This window comes from Pantherophis guttatus, chromosome 12 (assembly GCF_059756535.1).
Source record: "Pantherophis guttatus breed Tessera chromosome 12, ASM5975653v1, whole genome shotgun sequence".
Taxonomy (NCBI): Eukaryota; Metazoa; Chordata; class Lepidosauria; order Squamata; family Colubridae; genus Pantherophis; species Pantherophis guttatus.
This window is the reverse complement of record NC_142074.1, coordinates 23,334,680-23,355,130: the sequence shown is the minus strand read 5'-3', so window position 1 is coordinate 23,355,130 and position 20,451 is coordinate 23,334,680. Positions and strand designations below refer to the sequence as shown.

At 40.5% G+C, this 20,451-nt stretch overlaps 1 protein-coding gene across 8 annotated transcripts; it reads left to right on the top strand.

The window, feature by feature from the left end:
- Positions 1-1,552: 1,552 nt before the first annotated feature.
- Positions 1,553-20,193, top strand: FMR1 (fragile X messenger ribonucleoprotein 1). 8 transcript variants are annotated; one of them, XM_060683956.2, is made up of 16 exons: positions 1,574-2,502; positions 5,099-5,197; positions 6,317-6,369; positions 7,331-7,424; positions 9,476-9,547; positions 10,029-10,177; positions 10,608-10,701; positions 10,786-10,902; positions 11,584-11,754; positions 11,844-11,922; positions 12,704-12,813; positions 13,805-13,891; positions 14,935-15,130; positions 15,546-15,725; positions 16,574-16,653; positions 17,925-20,193. In XM_060683956.2, exons 1-16 carry the CDS (start codon positions 2,452-2,454, stop codon positions 18,033-18,035), a joined length of 1,743 nt encoding a protein of 580 aa, XP_060539939.1. In that variant the 5' UTR covers positions 1,574-2,451; the 3' UTR covers positions 18,036-20,193. The 8 variants fall into 8 exon arrangements, with proteins under 8 accessions (XP_060539942.1, XP_087733851.1, XP_060539939.1 ...); XM_060683952.2 differs by having other exon boundaries at positions 1,714-2,502; positions 17,874-20,193; XM_087877724.1 differs by having other exon boundaries at positions 2,308-2,502; positions 15,582-15,725.
- The last annotated feature ends 258 nt before the right edge of the window (positions 20,194-20,451 follow it).

Genomic DNA, 20,451 nt, shown 5'->3' with positions numbered 1-20,451 from the left:
ATTTGATGATTATTAATGGCATTAATAATTTATTTGGTGCAGGTAGATATTGAGGAGTTGCAATGAAGGCTTTGGGAAAGATATTTCAGATATTATGATGCCTTCTAGAGCTGCCAAAATCAGAATGTACAGTGTTGTCCTTGACTTACAAACAGTTTGTTTAATGACCGAAGTTACAACGGCATTGAAAAAAGTGACTTATGACCGTTTTTCACACTTATGACCATTGCAGCATCCCAATAGGCACGGGATTTACATTTGGATACTTGGCAACTGACTCGTATTTATGACTGTTACAGTGATTCCCTTTTGTGACCTTCTGACGAGCAAAGTGAACGGGGAAGCCCGATTCACTTATCAACCATGTTACTAATTTAAGAATTAGTGATTCACTTAACAACAGTGGCAAGAAAGGTTGTAAAAACGGGGAAAACACAACTGTCTCGCTTAGCAACGGAAATATGGGGGGTTCAATTGTGGTCATAAGTCGAGGACTTCTTGTACAACTCATGGAGTTGTGTGAAGTAAAAAGTTGGACGGTGGAGGAAGCAGTTCAAGACTATTGAATTTTTTAAAAAGACCTTTTCAAGTTACCAATAAGCACAAGATGCTCGATACATTTTATTTTGTTCAAGGATTGATCCAAATTTTATTCCCAGATTTTATTCTGATTTCAGCTTTTAAGCCACAGAAAAAGACGATGAAAAACCTGTCACTGTGGTTGCATTAGACCAAAAATGCCTGTGTTTCCAGAGCTGTGCTTTTTTTTACATTTGATATATTTGGTAGATATATATATATTTGGTAGAAATAATTGGGCTTTGTTAGGTTAAAATGGTGTTGGAAGCTGAAAAAACCACCTATCCGGCCACCACATCCATTTTAAACCGTCCATTTTTATTTCTCCTTGCAGAAACACATCCACGCTTTTACTTTCGCCTCAGTCCCGCTCCCGCCAATTCTCCTCCACCAAAACTGCCGGCCATTTCCGGCGCCTTCCCCCCCCCTTTTTATACCACCCAGGGAGCCCCGCCTCCTTCATCATCGCTTTCCCCCACCCCCTCCCCCGGCTCGCCATTGGTTCGTCCGCTTCACGTTTCCCCCGGGTTTCCATTGGAAGAGAACGGCCGTCACTCCAAGAACGAAACGAGCGGAGTCGCACGTTAAAAGAAGAAAACGTCGAGGAGAGGACGACGAGAACGAGGAGGAGCCCGATTCGTCCCGAACGCGCGTGCGCGAGGAAAAAAGGGAAAAAAAAAAAAAAGGAAGAGAACGACGACGAGCCATGATTCGTCCCGAATGCGCGTGCGCGAGAAAGAAAAAAAAAGGAAGCCTAATTTGTCCTGAACGCGCGTGCGCGAGAAAAAAAGAAAAAAAAAAAAGGAAGAGGACAACGACGAGCCTGATTTGTTCCGAACGCGCGTGCGCGAGAGAAAAGGAGAAAAAGAGGACGACGACGATGAGCCTGATTTGTCCCTAACGCGCGTGCGCAAGAAAGAAAAAAAAAAGAGGACGACGCGCCCGCCTCTCTCCCTCCCATCCAAAACCGCGCGAGATCTCGCGCCAAACCACCACCACCACCCCCCGCAACACTCACGTTCGGCGGGAGTTCTCGCGCGAACAGTTTATAAAATAAAAAAAAAAAGGGAGGGAAACGAGAGAGAGAAAAAAAGAGGGGAGCGAGGACTTGAAAGAGCGCGACGAGAGAGAAAAAAAAAAAAGGGCGCTCAAAAGCCAGGGAGGCCGCGCGCGCAGGCGCGGTGCGAGCCGCGTGCGCAGACGCCCGCCCGCCCGCGCGCGCTCTCTCACTCTCACTCTCTCCTCAGTTTCCACTCACTCCTCCCCCTGCCCCCCCCCTCCGCGGCCCCTCCCACCCGGTCGCTTCTCCCGCCGCCGTCGCGTTTCTCCGCCTGAGGGAAAAGCCGAGAAGGGCGGGGGGGGAGGAGGAGGAGCGGAGCCTCCCGCCGCGTCACGTGACGCCGCCAGGCTTTTAATGTTTACATTTGAGGCGAGCGGCCCGCGGCGCCGCCCCTCCCCCACTCCGGGCCCCGCGCTTCTTCTTCTTCTCCTCAGCCATCATCGCCTCAGCCGCCTCTTCTCCGCCTTCATCCCGGCGACCGTTTCTCCGCCCGCCGCCGCCGCCGCCGCCGTCGTCGCGCCTTCGGGGCCACGACGCCCGCCTCCGCCGCCGCCATCACGACGAGCCGTGAGGAGAGGGCTCAGAAGGAGCCGCCGCCGCCGCTGCCGCCGCCGCCGCTCGGCCTAGAACGCCCGCGACGACGCCGGCCAGCGCCGCCGCCCGGACGGGGAGCCGAGGCCTCCACCGCCGCCGCCGCCGCCGCCCTCCTCCTCCTCCCCAAGGCCGCCGGAGGAGGCAGCGCGACGGGACGCTTGGCCCGCGGAGGGGCAGCCGCCGCTGCTGCTGCTGCCGCCGCCGCCGCCGCCCTGGCTATGGAGGAGCTGGTGGTGGAGGTGCGCGGCTCCAACGGGGCCTTCTATAAGGTGAGGCGGGTGGAGGGTTGACTAGGCCGCTGAGGGGGAGAAGAGGGGGGGAAAAGGGTCATCCTTTCGATCGCCCCCCCTCCCCTCCCCTCCTTCGGTCGCTTCCTGCCCCCCCCCCCCACATGCGGGCCTCCTCGATCCATCCTCTCGCCCGAAAAAAGCGGCCTCACCTCAAGGTTTCGGCCGCCCCGAAAGTCGAAAGTTGCGCCTTTTGGAGCCGGCCCTTCCTTTCTTTTGGGCGGGGGAGGGGAAAGAGAGAGAGAGAGAGGAGGGAGGACCTGATGATCGCTTTCTGGGGAGGGGGAGGGGGATGTCTGGAGGGGGTGGGGGAGGGGGAAGAGTGTAAAAAGGTTTGGTCTCTTGAGGAAAAGCCTTTAAAAAGAGGTAAGAGGGGGCTTTCTCCCACCCCCCCGCGCCCCAACACACACACACCCAGGCCCAGAGGTTTGGGTTTCCCCGGGATTTTCCTTCTCCCATCTTTTATCTCCAACCTAAGTTTAATAGTAACAAGAGTGGGAAGAGGACCTTGGAGGTCATCTAGTCCAGCCCCCTGTTAGACCTCAAAGGAAAAGGTTGGGGGTTTGGTGGGGGAAGCCCTGGAAGAGTTGGGGGGGGGGAGAAAGAGAGAGACACATATATACAACCACAGGGCCACACACACACACACACGCACACAACCCACTTTGGAGAAGTGCTACACAAGGGGGAGCGTTTGCAGAGGTGTTCCTTGATCCTCTCTTGAAAAGGATGGAGCTTTGGCTTCCAAGAATAGGGCTTATACAGGTGTGTGTGTGTGTGTAGGTAATGCATTTGTGCATATATATATATATATATATATATATATATATATATATATATATATATATACACACACACACACACACACACATGCATTATATATGTGTATATGTGTGTGTGTGTGTATATATATGCATATGTGTATATTTGTGAGAATATGTGTACATATGCATATACACATGTATTATATATGTATGTGTCTACAGACACAACTACATATATATGCATATGTATATTTGAGAACATGTATGCATACATATGCATATACACACATGCATTATATATATGTATTTATATATTTATGTGTAGAGAGACACACAACTACATATATATGCAAATGTGTATATTTGCAGGAACATGTATGTACATATCTACACACATGCATTATATACACAATATGCATATAAATACATGCATATATATATGTATATTTTTGTGAGAACACACACATATATGCATATACACATACACACATGCATATTACATGCATGTAATGTATGTGTGTATACCCACATGCATTTTATATATGTATGTAAACACATGCACACACACACACACATATATATAATATAAGCATGCTTTGAATAAATTTACAAGTATACAGTATCTTGATGGAGATGAAAAGAGGTGGGGTGGGATCATCTGGAGGGAGGTAACAGGTTGCAGGTTGAGAAAAAAACTTGGGAAGAGCCATCTGAAGACACTAACTTGAATGAATAGTGATAATGGTAATAATGAATAAAGTAGTAAATCAAATACCCTATTAGTGGTTAGCCAGCCAGATCCGTTCCTTTGAGACAGGCAGCCATGTAAATTAATAAATAAATAAATTGCATTATACCAAGAACAGGGGTAACAGTTTGTGTGATGGTCCCTCTGAATTGCTTTCAGTTGGCCGAAACTACATAAGTTTTTAAAAAGGATCACCGAAGCCAGGAATGCAGTTTTTTTGTTATCTGTGGTTTATATTACAAACTTACCTTTAGTTATGTGCCCTCAAGTCTGTGTTGAATCTTAGCAACCACATGGCTTATATTAGGCCTAGCTTATTTTCTGCTAAGGCAGCTAAGCCTCATCAAGTTTTTAAAAAGGCTCTGGCATTGGATTCTAATGTGCATACTTTTGTGATGATTTTTCACAAATTTTGATCATTTTTTTCACTTATTCTCCCATACTTTAAGATGTAAAGCTCAAAGTATCTTTCGTTGCTCATTAAGCAGGCTTATATAACATAAGACATAGGGTTAAGACATAATAAAAAAGGAAATAAATTTGACCAGTCCAAGTATAATTTGCAGTCTAAATCAGTAATGGAAACTATTATAAGCATGTTGTTTTATCAGATCATCTAATAAGCAAATAATTATGTTAACAAAGAAATGAATGCATGAACAAGGGAATAAAGCATCATTTGTGGTGATTCAAATTCATGCATAGATGTTCAAGATAATAATCTTGATTTGTTCTTTCAGAGATACAATGAATTTTAATTTTTAACCTGCTAGATTGGCATATTTCACAACATCAAGTTGCAGTGTTGAAAATAGTTTTCCACTCTTAGTATAACTGAAACATAAAGAACAGCTCCTTCTGTAGTGTGTATTTGTTACTTGGGTATTGCATGGTATTTCTATTCTTATAGTATCTTGGTAACCTTGTTTTCAGACTTTGCTCTAAATTTGCAATACCTACCTTTTTAAATGGTTTATTTTATTTTTCGGTTTCAGAGTTTAACATCTGACCTAACAAGCAGTTCAGATTAAAATTGCATAACCTATTGAATTTTCCATTAAAACAGGGGTTCTCAAACTTTGTGATACCACAACTGCCACCAGAGGATTATGCAGGCAAAGCAAGAAAGTCCGGAACAAGTTTTGACAACATTCCCACTGTCCTTGTAAGGTTTTGAAGTGTGATCTGCCAACACTGAACTGCTTGAAATCTCTCTGGGGGTCCTAATCCACAGTTTGAGAATCCCTGAATGAAAGAATGAAATAAAGATAAATCAGTTCTGTTGATGTTTGCATGTAACACTGTTCACATGTATCAAGACAGATGTGTTTTTTTAGTAAGACAGTGAATCCTATCAGACTAAACAGCTGATGACTTTGTTTCTACTGCTTAGGTTACCACAACTAAATTTTGTGCTGGAGCAGCTAGTTTGATTACATTTTTTGTCAGATTTAAATTCAATACTCTTATCCCAAGTACATCAATAGAGAGTAACATCAGTGGATCTTAATTTTCAAGATAATACATTTAATGTCAGGATTTGAAAAAAATGCCAGCATAGCCAAGAATATTATCCTTACCTCAAAAGGATATGTGTGTACGTTCAGCATTGTAATTTGTAGTAACTACCATTAAACTTAGTGTGGCTTTATCCCCTGAAGCAGCACAAGAATTTTAGTACAAAGAGAATAGCATAACAGTATTTTACTTTTGAAGAAGTACATTGAAAGCTTTTTGTCCCATATTATAGCTCCCTGTGTGAATTTTGAATTGTTTTTTTACCCAGCCAGTGTGAAATCATCAGGATATGATAGTTGCTTCATTGCAAAATCTACACTTCCACTATGGCAGTCTAGTACTTTTGAAGAAAAAATATATTAGGACTATTACATCAAAATATTTTGCCTAGTGAGTTAAACGTGGCTCAAAATGTTCTGTATTTGAGTGTATTTTTTCTCTAGCACCTCACAGTCCAATTTCAATCTTTACTTGCTTATGATAAGCATAGTTCTGTGACCGACAGCAGGCCTAGATTTTCAACCTAGAGTAACAGCTGGCACATCCATGTCCATGACATATATGTTTTTTGACACCTTCAATCTGTCCCATAGGTAGCCAGTTGGTTCATATGGATGGATCACTCCTCTCCCCATCATGCTTTGCCAATATAGTATATTTAGAATATAGTATATTTAGAATGAATATTCAAAGTGGCCCTCTTGTGGTAAGAGAAATATCAATAACAGATTATCATTTGCGATTAAATCTTATTTATTTGTTTCAGGCATTTGTGAAAGATGTCCATGAAGATTCAATAACTGTTGCATTTGAGAATAAGTAAGTATTATCCTAGAATTAACCTTACAAAGATTTAGCCATCTAAAAGTGCGATGCTGAGCAAATTTAGATTTTGAATATAATGTCAATCTTGCATAGTTCAATTTTTTCCCCCTGAAACAGGTTGCTTGGTAAATAAGTCCTTCCTTTGATTCTTGAAAGCAGTCTGGTCAGGGCAGTGTTGAGAGTAAATGCATAATTATTTCCTTTCTCCCCTCTCCATCAATTGTGGAGTCATCTTGATGAGCTGCATACATAGAAAATCTCCTCTCTTTGTAGCCGTTTTCCATTAATGTGCCTACCAAAACTTGCCTAAGCTTCTGTATCTTAGTTATTCGTAGGATGAGCAATCTACCTTCATGTTATATTTATATCTCAAAGAATAACCAGAAAGTTTCACATGGGGTGAAAGTGCAGTGAACAGCAGTTCTTTTTCAAGAGAGCTGACTTCAGTACTTAATGCTATAAATCCTTATATTCTTAAAACACTGTCCCAATCTTAATAATAAACTCAGGTTGCAACTTAGTTCTTCTTTGGAAAAGATACTCTGGTTTATTTTTATTTTTGTAACAATATATTGCATCATTTCTTTGCTGGGCACTGAGGAAAGTATAATCTTCCCCTTTTCAAGTCCCATTTTTATTTGTGCTAAGCACAAAGGATTGATGGGGCTCTCCATTCTTTCCCCACCTTCTGACTCACTTAACTATATGGAGTTCCACACATTCGCTTATATCCCATTGTTTGTTAGCTGTGATTATGGAGGAAGTGTTTTAAATCCAAGACTGACTTAGCTGTGTGTTTATTCAGTTTCACCCAGTTATCTGTGCTTAGTCCCTGGGAAATAATTTTAGATTGTCCATCTTTCCTGAATTGGCATGCTTTTTTTTTTTTTTTTTTTTGCCTTACTCACACCTGTTACTTTTTAATAGCTTAGGCTTTTTTTATTGTGTATTTTAGCTGGCAGCCAGAGAGACAGATTCCATTCCACGATGTCAGGTTCCCTCCACCTACAGGGTACAATAAAGATATAAATGAAAGTGATGAAGTTGAGGTAAGACCCATTTTAATCTTACATTTTGGACGAGGGTGAAACAACAATAAGATTTGCCTTTCAGGAGAAAATATTGGCAGTAGTTATCAGGTGCTCCTTTCTGTTTCTTTTTCCTCAAACATTTTCTTGGGTACTCTCTTGTCAATCAGAGGCAACAAATATTTAGCATTTAATACTGCTTTGGACTCAGACACATCATCACAACTTGAGGAATGAATATGTGTAGCAGAGTGTGGCACCGGCTACACAAAAAGTTGCACCTGACTCATGCAACCTAAATAGGTGTGGTGCCAGTATTAAGGTCCCTTAATTTAATTATACGTTAATTTCCTCTAATGGCAATGGATGTGATGGGCTAGCATGCTTAATAAGTAAGCTTGAAATTCTTAAGCAAGAATATAATTCTCTAGAATAAATGTAAAAGTACTCTAAAGGATTCATTTTTTTAAAATCACTTAGGACTGGCTTTGCCGAGTACCTCTTGGACAGAAAGTTCAGTTGAAGTTCTTTATTGTAACAGTCTGTATATTTTTGTAACCAGACATGATTGCATGAAAATCAAAGTAGGTTGGAGATTCTCCCCCTCTCCCCTTAATTTCTCTGAGGTCCATCCAGGTTCTCTTTTTCAGCATGCATGGACTTAATACTTGGACTAACTATTGCCATTGGCAATTACCATACTACCCACATCCTGAGTTGGCCAAGCACTTCTTAGTGAGTGAAGTTCTCCTTGATCTCATGAGGAGCCTCACAAAAATGCTTCTTAAATATTCTTTCTTCCACTGGCTTTAATCAGAGAGCAGCCATTATGCTGAGCATGGAGAAATTGGGGAGGATGGATAGAAAATAAGAATAAGAATAGAATAGAATAGAATAGAATAGAATAGAATAGAATAGAATAGAATAGAATAGAATAGAATAGAATAGAATAGAATAACAGAGTTGGAAGGGACCTTGGAGGTCTTCTAGTCCAACCCCCTGCCCACGCAGGAAACTCTACACCACTTCAGACAAATGGTTATCCAACATCTTAAAAACTTCCAGTGTTGGAGCATTCACAACTTCTGGAGGCAAGTCGTTCCACTGATTAATTATTTTAACTGTCGGGAAATTTCACCTTAGTTCTAAGTTGCTTCTCTCCTTGGTTAGTTTCCACCCATTGGTGGAATGGGTGAATTCCGTATTGAACTGGAATTTCTTTGTTGTCCACATTTTGTACCCAGTTTAGCAAGCCTATTCAGTTTGTGTACAAAACTGAAACTTGTGTAAATCCTTCAAGCTTCTAGTGGACAAAATCATTTGAGCTTTAACATTTGATTTGGAAAATTGCAATACAAGTTTTCTGTGTATATTACCATCTCATTTTTTTTACTGAATATTTATTTGGTGGTTGGAATGGGCCAATCTTAACAATTTAACTTTCTCCTTGTGCGTTCATTGAGCATAAGTACAAGAAGTTGAAATTACCCACTGACATGGTTTTGAATTGGCCCAGTGTTACAAGTCAGGGTAAACATACAAATACATGGAAGGCTTTATAAGGCTGGGATAGCAATAGGAAAGTGCCAGCATCCATTTCTGCCATGTACCATTGGCCAATAGAAAAACGACTTGCCAGATTAGATAGTTCCAGGTTAGCAGAAGGGTGTTTTTCCTATTAAAATGAACTGCAAGTGGTGTGGATTTTTTTCATTTATTTCCTGCCTTCTGAAGAGCTTGAGCCTCAAGCCTTGAGGTGATGTACTTGGGTGTCTCCCCTCATTTTAGCTTCACAATTCTGGGAGATACGTATGGCCTAAGGAAAATTGAATAGCCCAAAATCAAGTGAACTCCATGGTCGTGTGATCTGAACCAACACTTGATCGCACTAGCGATATATTGAGATCTGAGCCTGTGAAATGTCACAAAACAAGATTATTGCTGGATGTTTCATTTTAAAACCAACTTTATAGTGTGATGATGGCATTAGGATTGCACTGTGCTATTTCTCCACCAGGTGACAACATTTTATTGTGTAACAATGCAATGTTTTATACTGTGATTTCATTTAGGTTTATTCCAGGGCTAACGAAAAGGAACCATGTTGCTGGTGGCTGGCTAAAGTGAGAATGATAAAGGGTGAGGTAGGAATATATATATATACATATATATTTAATACTTTGCTCTTCTTCATAGCATCTCTGTTTTAAATTGCTATAGGTCTCTCTTTTAGTTTTACTGGATTCTAAATGTGTAGTTAAACCTTCAGTTTAAGAAACATTTAATTTAGTAGATTTTGGATGCAGTGGGGAAATCTTTCCATATGCTCTGTGCATCTGTATCTGTAAAATCTGTTTCCATTTTTTTATGTATGTGAAACGCAGGAAATATATGTGCCCATATTCCCATTTGCCATTTCATATATGGGTAAAATCCCATTTGGATTTAATGGAGTAGCGGCTTTCCTAAACCCCTCTTTCTTTCATTAGTCAATTAAATCAGGGTTTTACTGTAACAAATATTGAAACGAAAAGTAAGCAGTGGGGCTTCAAATATGAAATGTAATCTTTAAAACTTCACTACCTACTTATACAGTGTCTTGGACAATTTGTTCTTTTCCATTAGTTTTATGTAATAGAATATGCTGCTTGTGATGCTACCTACAATGAAATTGTCACAATTGAGCGTTTGAGATCTGTCAATCCTAACAAACCTGCAACCAAGGATACTTTTCATAAGATTAAGCTTGATGTACCTGAAGATTTAAGGCAGATGTAAGTGCAATGTTATTTGTATATAAAGTCGTAATCAGTATTCTTAAAATGGATATTGCATTTCCCCCCAACAATATACTTACAAACTATTTAGTTCTTTTCAGTGCATTACAACTGTACATACCTACATAGCATTTAATTAAAAGATTTTTAAAGATGATGTTTTTCAGTATGAAAAAGTAGAATTAAGCTGCAATTTAATTGCTATGTAGTTACCTGAATGAAACCAAATGAAAATATGCAAATATAAATGTTAATTCCCAGAAACAGTTTATGAATCAATTCTGTGTGATTAAGTTTGGAATGTGTCACAGTGGGGGAGGGCCAGCATGACCCTTTAAACTACATGGGATTCTATTTGTTATTGTTGAGGTTCTGTGGACAAAGTAACAGCACATTCTCTAATCATGGTTCTAAATTGTTGTTTTAGGTGTGCTAAAGAATCTGCACACAAAGATTTCAAAAAGGCAGTTGGGGCATTTTCTGTAACATACGATCCTGAGGCCCATCAGCTTATCATTTTAGTAAGTTCCTTTTGGATAGATGGGGTTGAATTCAGACGTTCTGCTTTGCAATAATACTAATCAAGATTTTCCCCCCTCCTTTAGTCTATTAATGAAGTAACAACAAAACGTGCAAATATGTTAATTGATATGCACTTTCGAAGTCTTCGAACCAAGTTATCCTTGATAATGAGAAATGAAGAAGCAAGCAAACAACTAGAGGTAAAAGTTGTAACCATTTTTTTTATAGATGTAGCCACTTGGCTGCCAAAGTAAAGAAACTGAAGTCTGGCAGTAACATGTTCTGGATCATCCCACAGTTGCGAATGATGGGATGTGCTTTCCAATCTATTTGGGAAAATTTAGAGTTTTTCATGCCAACATATTGTTTTAACCTGCAGTATGATATTCTGTTTATCAGGAAGACTATCAGTTGTGCTAGAAAACTAGTTCTAGCTTGGATAACATTGATCTAACTTCCAATGTTATCTTCACCGTTACCCTAACTTTTTCAGATGAAGTTACGAGTTTTCCTTAACCTGGGTGTTTTCTAAAGAATCAGCAGTCCTGGATTTCTGAACAATAATCACATTGGCTAGGCAATTTTGGAGGATTAAATTCACATATCTGGTGGGCACCTATGTTAGGGAAGGTGTTGCCTTCCAAGAATCCATGTAACTTCATGAATATTGAAATAAATTCATATTATTTGAATATCTGAAATAAATTCAAGTGTGCTAGTGAAAGTAACCTGTGTCATTTGATGTAATTGTTTGGTAGTTACTAAGAAATTCCCAAATAATGAGCAAGAGAGAACACCCTATGACCTATCTTCTCTTTAAAAAGTGACTCCTTGTGCCTTCATATCGAAGGTTTATGTGTAACCCAGAATATCCCTTCCAGAGCTCAAGGCAGCTTGCTTCAAGATTTCATGAGCAGTTTGTTGTACGTGAAGATCTGATGGGTCTGGCTATTGGCACTCATGGAGCTAACATCCAGCAAGCCCGGAAGGTACCAGGAGTGACGGCAATTGATCTTGATGAAGACACTTGTACATTCCATATTTATGGGGAGGTGAGTTGCATTTCCGAAGCTACTTTCATTGAAATATCCCCAACTCTGAGCCACTGCAGTTTTTTAAAACACATGTACATTTTCCGTAGGATCAAGATGCAGTGAAGAAGGCCAGAAGTTACCTTGAATTTGCTGAGGATGTCATCCAGGTCCCAAGAAACTTAGTAGGTAAGTCAGTCAGAAGGTGTGTTTGAAACCTGATTGTTTTAGAAATAAAGATGGGAGGAGAGTATCACAGTATGGTTAATGTATTTTTTTAAAAAAAACATAAATAGCAATTCTGATCATTCGGCTGAGTTAAAATGAAGCTGTAGCTCAATAGGACTGTTTTAATACTGATTTACAATAATGTGTCAAACTGGCTACAAGGAACTGTTGGCCCAGGATCATTGCTACTCCGTTTCATATCCTGCAAGTCTGAATTTAATAATCATTTTTTTCTAATGAATTGTCGTACTTCACAAAATAAGTTTATTTTCAATCCTGAAAACAAGGGTTTGATTTGAATGTCATCCTTGTTTCATAATGAGTAAAAACCTTTTGACAAGTTAAGTGACTGTGGTAATTGGACACAGATTTCTCCTTGCAATCTTGATACTGGAGGTTATTGTCACACTTAATTAAATCTCATCTTAATGGGCATATTTAGTAATTGGTTTCAATCCATTTTAATAAATATTTCCTGCAATTACAGATGTTATCTCTGCATGTAGGAAAATAAACCTTCAAACTTGAATCCTTTTTAAAATAAGTACTCAAGTGTTTTTAAAGATGCCTATCAAAGGGACATAAGCATCTGATGTCCTTGTGACAACAGACTTTCTTTATTGATACAGAAATGAAATATTTGAGCATCTGTGGAAGCATTTTTGGCAGAAGTAATTTGTCATCCCTTTTTTTCCTAATGTTTCTGATTTGAAGAAATGTTTTCCTGTGTTCTTTTTTATAGGAAAGGTTATAGGAAAAAATGGAAAACTCATTCAAGAGATAGTGGATAAATCTGGAGTTGTGAGAGTGCGAATTGAGGCTGAAAATGATAAAAATATTCCACAGGAAGAGGTACGTGGCATTTGTAATGTTTCACATTCATGCAGAAAAACACATTTCCCACAACCGTCTTACCTTTTTATTGCAAACCGGTTCAGGGAGCTGCTTAATTGTTTTTGCCTTTTGTAATATTAGCTAAGTAGCTAGACCTCTTGGATCTTTGCAAAGGAGCTAAACCGATCCCGTTCCTCAAAATGTTACGGCATGTCCTCTAATACTCAGATGTGCTGCTTCAGAAAATCCGTCCATTGTCTCATCATGCACGTTATGCATAAAACCTTTTATTTCAGGATTGGAGGTTTCATTGCAGTTTATCATAGATCGGTGCAGGGTTGTGTATTGGTCAGTATAAATTAAAATGTAGGCTGGATTGCTTAGGAGAGAATTTCTCTCTTGGCCACCACATGTAAGAAAGAGCCTAAGGACCGTATGTTGCCCGGTTTTGAGTTCTGATGAAGTGAAGAAGACTTAAAACATTGTCATTAAATGTTTAATGAGATTACAGGTGGTCCTCAACCTATGACCACAATTGAACCCAAAATTTATGTTGCTAAGTGAGAAATTTGAGGTGAGTTTTGCCCCATTGCTACATTTGTTAAGTGAATCCCCGTAATTCTTAAATTGGTAACATGGTTGTTAAGTGAATCTGGCTTCCCTGTTGACTTGACTTGTCGGAAGGTCTCAAAGGGGGATCACGTGACATACACACACACACACACACACACACACACACACACACACACACACACACCGGGCACTGCAACCGTCATAAATGTGAGTCAGTTGTCAGGCATCCGAATGTAAACCACATGACCATGGGAATGCTTCGAGGGTCACAAGTGTGAAAAATGGTCCTAAGTCACTTTTTTCCAGTGACGTCGTAACTTCGGACGGTCACTGAACGAACTGCTGTAAGTCAGGGGCTACCTGTACATTGAGTGCTGACGTTAGATTGGCGTGGATGGTGTCCTGCAAGTCATTTGATTCTAGATTTGCTTTCTAGGGAATGGTCCCGTTTGTCTTCGTGGGAACCAAGGACAGCATCACAAACGCCACCGTTCTTTTGGATTACCACCTCAATTATTTAAAGGTGAGCATTCCACTGGCTTTACCTGGCTTCCAGGTGTTACGCAAAATTATGTAACCCTTTCATTCTTCCTATTAATTAGAGTGGGTGCGGTGGCCTAGAGGTTGGAGCTCTCGCCTCACAATCAGGAGGCTGTGAGTTCGATCCTAGGTAGAGGCAGTTATTTCTCTCTCTGGGCGCACTGAGAATATATCTGCTGAAACAAAACTCCGCATTGGCGACAGTAAGGGCATCCAGTCAATAAAATGCTCCCGCTAGCTCCCTTCAGTTGCCCAGACTACCCCGCAAGGGACCCCTACATTTAACGCATTTATGGGGTCGTTAAATGAATGATGATTCTTTCTATTAATTCATTCCTAAATGAATTCCTCTGCCTTAAAACGAACCAAGACACATGGTGTTCTGCCCCAGCTACAGACCCCAAAGAATACAGCACAAACAAAGTTTGTACAAAACTTAATTTACTAAAATAACTCAGTCTTTTTCAAAATAAAGGCTGTTAATAAACTTTCTTAACAGCCTACAAGAAACCAAAGATAAAGTAATCACAATCTTACTTAAAGTTGGCAGAAAGCCCAGAAGCAATTTGCAGAGAATCCAGACACGAAGTAGAGTGAACTAAAGTTGTTCCCTACAAATTGATTCAGTCGGCTTTCCTCCTTAAATAGGCTAAGGGAGTGGCCAATTAGCCCCAAGCCTTACTCTCGAGGAGACCTCCTCCTGAGGAGCCACTCCTGCCTTTTGGCAGCTCTGCGTGCCCGTGCATCAAGAAGAGGCTCCTCCTCTTCTTCCTCTTCACCCATGGAAGCTTCTGGAGTTTCTGGAGGCCCTGGCTGAATCCCCGCCTCTGGCACCACATCTTCTCCAGCCTCCTCATTGTCCGACTCGAATGCCAGCTGCACAGGCTGCTGGCGCAGCACCACACCAGCCTCCTCGCTGTCCGAATCAGCCACTAGCCGCACAGGCTGTGTATGGGCCACAACACACGATAATCCTTAGAATAACTGCAGCTTTTGGTCAATTGCCTCTTTTTTTCCTCCCCCCAGGAAGTGGATCAGCTCCGTTTGGAGAGGTTGCAGATTGACGAACAGCTTCGACAGATCGGGGCCACATCAAGGCCACCCCCGAATCGCCCTGATAAAGAAAAAGTGTACATGGCTGACGACGGTCCTGGTCTCGGAAGGGGTGGCCGACCTTACAGGAACCGAGGCCACAGCAGGCGTGGCCCAGGCTATGCTTCAGGTGGGTAGCTTTTGGAAGACTTTGTTCTAGAGGCCTCTGAAGTTCTGGAATTGTTAAAAATTGGGAGGCTGATCTTGATCTGAAGATACTAATGAGCTATAAAGATGAAAAGCGATTTCTGCACAGAAATCGTGGCTCCTTCCATGCTTGCTACCTGGCTCATTTAATTTCGGTTTATCCCACATACCCCACGAATGTTTGCTGCCCATGATGGCTTTCCATCGAGGCAATAAAAAATATCCAGGAAATGCTAAAACTTTCATCAACGTAACAACACCATATTTTTTTCCCCCCCACTGTAAAATATTACAACAGGAAACCGGTTTCAGCCGGTAGTTGTTTTTGGGGTGGTTTTTTCCAAAACCTCATAAAAATGGCCTGTGGTATGTCTTGGTTTTTTCAAACTCTTCGATAGGAACTAACTCTGAAGCATCCAATGCTTCTGAAACAGAGTCTGATCACAGAGATGAACTCAGCGACTGGTCCTTAGCCCCAGCAGAAGAAGAGCGAGACAGCTACCTGCGCAGAGGGGATGGCCGAAGGCGCGGAGGAGGCGCACGTGGCCAAGGCGGAAGAGGCCGGGGAGGGTTCAAAGGTAGGCGCTCTCGTCCGCGTGGTTTTTGTATAGGCGCTGAAACACTTTGTAAAGCCTCTGAAGCTCTGTTGGGGGCAACTTTTCTGAAGCTTCATTTCTGATGCTTTTTTCAGCCTCTGAAACCTCCATTTGAGAAGCCGGGCGGGGCTACATTCGGAGTATAAGACGCACCCAGATTTTCACCCTCTTTTTTGGGAAAAAAAGGTGCGTCTTACACTCTGAAAAATACAGTAAGTTGGCCCCCTCTTCTACCCCTCAAATACTGAAACACTGTCACTCCTAATTCTTCTTTTCTCTAGACTAGCCAGACTCAAAATTTGCATCTGTTCTTCAAATGGGTTAATCTCCAGGCCTTTGATCATCTTAGTTGCTCTTCTCTGATTAAGATTGGAAGATCGAATTGCTGTTGGTCCTACATTTTTACTTTGGTCCTGTAAAATGTCCAGAAATATCATTGGGGCTACCTGAAGAGTGCCCACCTTTCTGTAGAATGTTTGCTTACCTAATAGCCATTATTAATAACATAACAATTCTTTCTCGGACTCCTATTCTTCATGATAATCTCAGTGGAAATGGATCACTCTCAAATTATGAGTGAAAGGTAGCATTTCCAATCTTTAGAATTATGCCTTAATAACACTTACAGGCTGACACGTCGTTAGGTTTTTTCCCCAGGCAGCTTCAAATGTAACATACCAATGAAAAGGGGGGAAAGAAATCCATAGCTAATAGTAATATTTGTATTAGCTTATATTGGTCAAATGGCCAACAAAAAGGAAAACAAAGATGGAGAGACAGACTAAATCTGTTACAAAGTCACCTTCCTAAAATCCAAATTTGACATGCAGGAAACGAGGACCAGTCAAGGACAGACAACCGTCAACGCAATTCAAGAGATGCTAAAGGGAGAACAGATGGCTCACTTCAGGTAAGTTTTATCTTTTTAAAGGAAAAGGTAAAGGTTCCCCTCGCACATATGTGCTAGTCGTTCCCCACTCTAGGGGGCGGTGCTCATCTCTGTTTCAAAGCCGAAGAGCCAGCGTTGTCCGAAGACGTCTCCGTGGTCGTGTGGCCGGCATGACTCAACGCCAAAGGCGCACGGTACGCTGTTACCTTCCCACCACTATTTTTCTACTTGCATTTTTTACCTGCTTTCGAACTGCTAGGTTGGCAGAAGCTGGGACAAGTCACGGGAGCTCACCCCGTTACGCAGCACTAGGGATTTGTCTCTTTACTGATACATAAACGAAGCATGCTTACCTGCGTGGCAGTATATGTTACATGTTTTTTTTTTCCTTTGCAGTCTGTTCTCCCTACATCAGTCTATAGTTGTCTTTCCTATGCTTCCTTTCATGTTTTTAATTTGCCCACTTCCCAGAAGGTTAAAAGGGATATTTTAGATTACAGGTAGTCTTCGACTTAGGACCCCAATTGAGTCCAATATTTATGTTGGTAAGTGTGACATTCTTTAAGTGAGTTTGCCCCCTTTTACGACTGTTCTTACCACAGTTGTTAAGAGAATCTAGCTTCCCTATGGACTTTGCTTGTCAGAAAGTCGCAAAACGAGATTATGTCACACAGACACGGACACTGCAACTGTCATAAATAGGAGTCAGTTGCCAAGCGTCTGAATTTTGAACACATGGCCACAGGGATGCTGCAGTGGTCGTAAGTGTGAAAAACAGTCATAAGTCGCTTTTTTCAGTGCCTTTGTAACTTTGAACGGTCATTAAACGGACTGTCGTAAGTGGAGAACTACCTGTAGTTTGAGCAAAGGAGTTCAGTTTAAGTCCTACACGTTCAGATAAAGTCAGCGCATAATTTATTTCAAAGATAATTTGTCAACGTTCACATTGAACAAAATAATAGCTAACTTACATAATGTTTATCTTGTATATACATTATATTGTGTATAAGGCACAGTGTATCAAATCCAGCAACTTAACTATAACTACCTCACAATATTCAAATGGCCCGCCTCTTAACTAATATATTTTTCCCAGAGTCTACCTCACTTGGAGGAGGAGAAAACTATTATTATTACTATTATTACTATTATTAACGTCTAAGTCCTCTCGGCCAGCTCTCGGTGGGCGCTCCCTAGTGGTTGCAAGGGGTATGCTTTTATGTAACTATAACTTATTTCAGATCAGAATTGACTGCAATAATGAAAGGAGTGTCCACACTAAAACCTTACAGAATACCTCCAGCGAAGCTAGCCGGCTGCGGACGGGTAAGGATCGTAACCAGAAGAAAGAAAAATCGGACAGCGGAGAAACTCAGCAACCGTTGGTGAATGGCGTGCCCTAAACTGCATAGCTCGAGAAGTCGTATTTCCTAAACTGTTCCAGTAAATCTTATTCCACATTAGAGAAACTTGTTAGGCCAAAGACAAATAGTAGGCAAGAGGGCGGCAGGGCATGAAATATTAAACAAAAAACAAAACAAAAAAAAAAAAAGTTCTGTTAGCCTTTTTTTAACATCAGCAGTATGCAGTTTTCTTTTTTCAAAATAAGACATTATACTTGCATTAAAATACCTTGAACTTCTGAAAAAAACAAAAACAAAATGCTTTCAAGTACATATTGCACTTCAAACAATGAAAGAATTCCTTTTGTTTGTTTTTTTTTTAAAAAAAAATACTGAACTGTGCATTGGTATTTCTGTTCAGTTGTACCATTTTAACGCATCTGGTCAAAAATCACTGCTAAATTTCAATTTTCAGAATAAATAGTGTTTGCGGTAATCAAATTGGGCTTCTGTTTTCAATCTATTAAAACCTCCTCATTTAAAATAGACAAATAAATAAAAAGTAAAATTGACGCTATTGCTTTTATGTCCTGTGTCAGTTCACACACACTTTTCGGTTCACCTTTTTTTCTTCCCCTCCCCCCCCCCGCCCCAGTATTTCGGTGAACCCGGATTCTCTGTGTAACGTAACTAAATTGTCATTTTCATTAGCAAAAAAAAAAAAAAAAAAAAGTTGTATGGTATGTGCCTTTTTTATATCTTGGCAGGTAGGAATATTCTCTTTGGAAGCAGAAATCAGGGAAGATTTGTTGGAAATGCTGAACTCTTGTTTAACGTTCAGGTGTTAGACCTGCTCAGGGCGCAGGAATCCTTCTTAAGAGCTTGGCTCCAGGTCTTTACAGGTACCTGCCCCACCTTCTCAGCGCCCAGTTTCTCTGGGTTGAGCAGGGAGACCTGAACTGGGTCACCTCACCTGGAAGAGCCCGTGGTGGGTTCCCACCTTGTACCCTCTTCCAGGCAGAAACATCCGAATAGGAACTTTAAATGTACAATATATATGTAGCAAAACCTCTCCAACAGTTAGTACTTTATTAGAAGAATGCATGCTTTCCATAATTTTTTTCCTCGCATCAACATCGTTAGGCTGTTTATAAGATAGAAACCTATTTTGCACTGAAGATAATGGCAGATCATGTTACTGAAGTGGTGGCTTTCTCTCCCCTCTCCCCCCCCTTCATTTGTTTGTTTTATGTTTCCCCCTTTTTAGTCAGGACAGAGTTTGGGGTTTTGTTTTTTTTAAAAAAAATGCATACTCCCAATTGTGACAATACAGTTAATGGTTACCGAGGGAACAAACAAGAACTTGTTTATAATGTGTGCCAGCTCTGTGGCCAGAGGACCAATTTAAAAGAATAAGGGTTTTTTGTTGTTGTTGTTGTCATTGTTATTCACTTCCCCTACAGTTTTGATATTTAAATTCAGGTGGGATAGGAAGATGATGGTGTTTTACACGGCTGTTCGTAAAATTCAGGGATATACTGTACTTTGACAGCATTGGATATAGATCAATTTTTAAGGTCTCGTTCACAAAGTAGTTTAAAAAACTTGTAATCGAAGTTGGTGTAAGGTTTAGTCGTCCATAATTGGGGATGAGGCATGCTTTCTATTTCCGATCATGAATGAAATTTACATGCAAAAATAAAACACGGTAGGACATTTCATTTTAAGCTATTCTGTTTTTATTAAAATTTAACTCCAGTGGGAGTGTTGCTGATTGTGTACAGAATTGTACAAACTGCAGCCCCAGTCTGTGTTTTGTTTGTTTCTGTGCTTTTTCATTTTACCTTTTTTTTTTACTTTGCATACAAGCAAGCATATAAAAATGGCAACAAACTGCACACAACTTAACGAATATTAAAAAAGTCTTAAATATTGCCAAACATTAAATGTTGATTTCTAATTATTTATTTTGGGGGAATGTATAGTATTTGAAAACTGAAATTGGTACCTTGCACACATCATCTGTAAGCTGTTTGGTTTAAAATACTGTAGATAATTAACCAAGGTAGAATGACCTTGTAATGTAACTGCTCTTGGGCAATATTCTCTGTACATATTAGCTACAACAGATTGGATTTTATGTTGACATTTGTTTGGTTATAGTGCAATATATTTTGTATGCAAGCAGTTTCAATAAAGTTGGATCTTCCTCTGCTAATGGATGTTGATGCAATCTTTATAAATGATTGCTTTAAACAAATCAACTTGAAGCAGGAACCTGTTTTTTTTTTCTTGTGTTGAAATTGGAAACATTGTTTATTCCAGAAGTGTGAAAACTGAAATATTTTCAATTTCAAGAAAGGGGCTACTGGTCAAAACGTACATGTTTGCTATTATATGCACTAATTTTACACTCGAGACTGACTTCAGTAAGGTGCTAACTAGATTTGACTTAACTAAAACTGTTAACAGATTA

Bases quoted from the DNA above. Each gene is read 5' to 3' on its own strand.
- FMR1 (XM_060683952.2), top strand. From the start codon at position 2,452: ATGGAGGAGCTGGTGGTGGAGGTGCGCGGCTCCAACGGGGCCTTCTAT. The intron at 10,178-10,607 runs GTAAGTGCAATG...TTGTTGTTTTAG, and splicing joins CCTGAAGATTTAAGGCAGAT to GTGTGCTAAAGAATCTGCAC. The intron at 16,654-17,873 runs GTAAGTTTTATC...AACTTATTTCAG, and splicing joins GAACAGATGGCTCACTTCAG to ATCAGAATTGACTGCAATAA.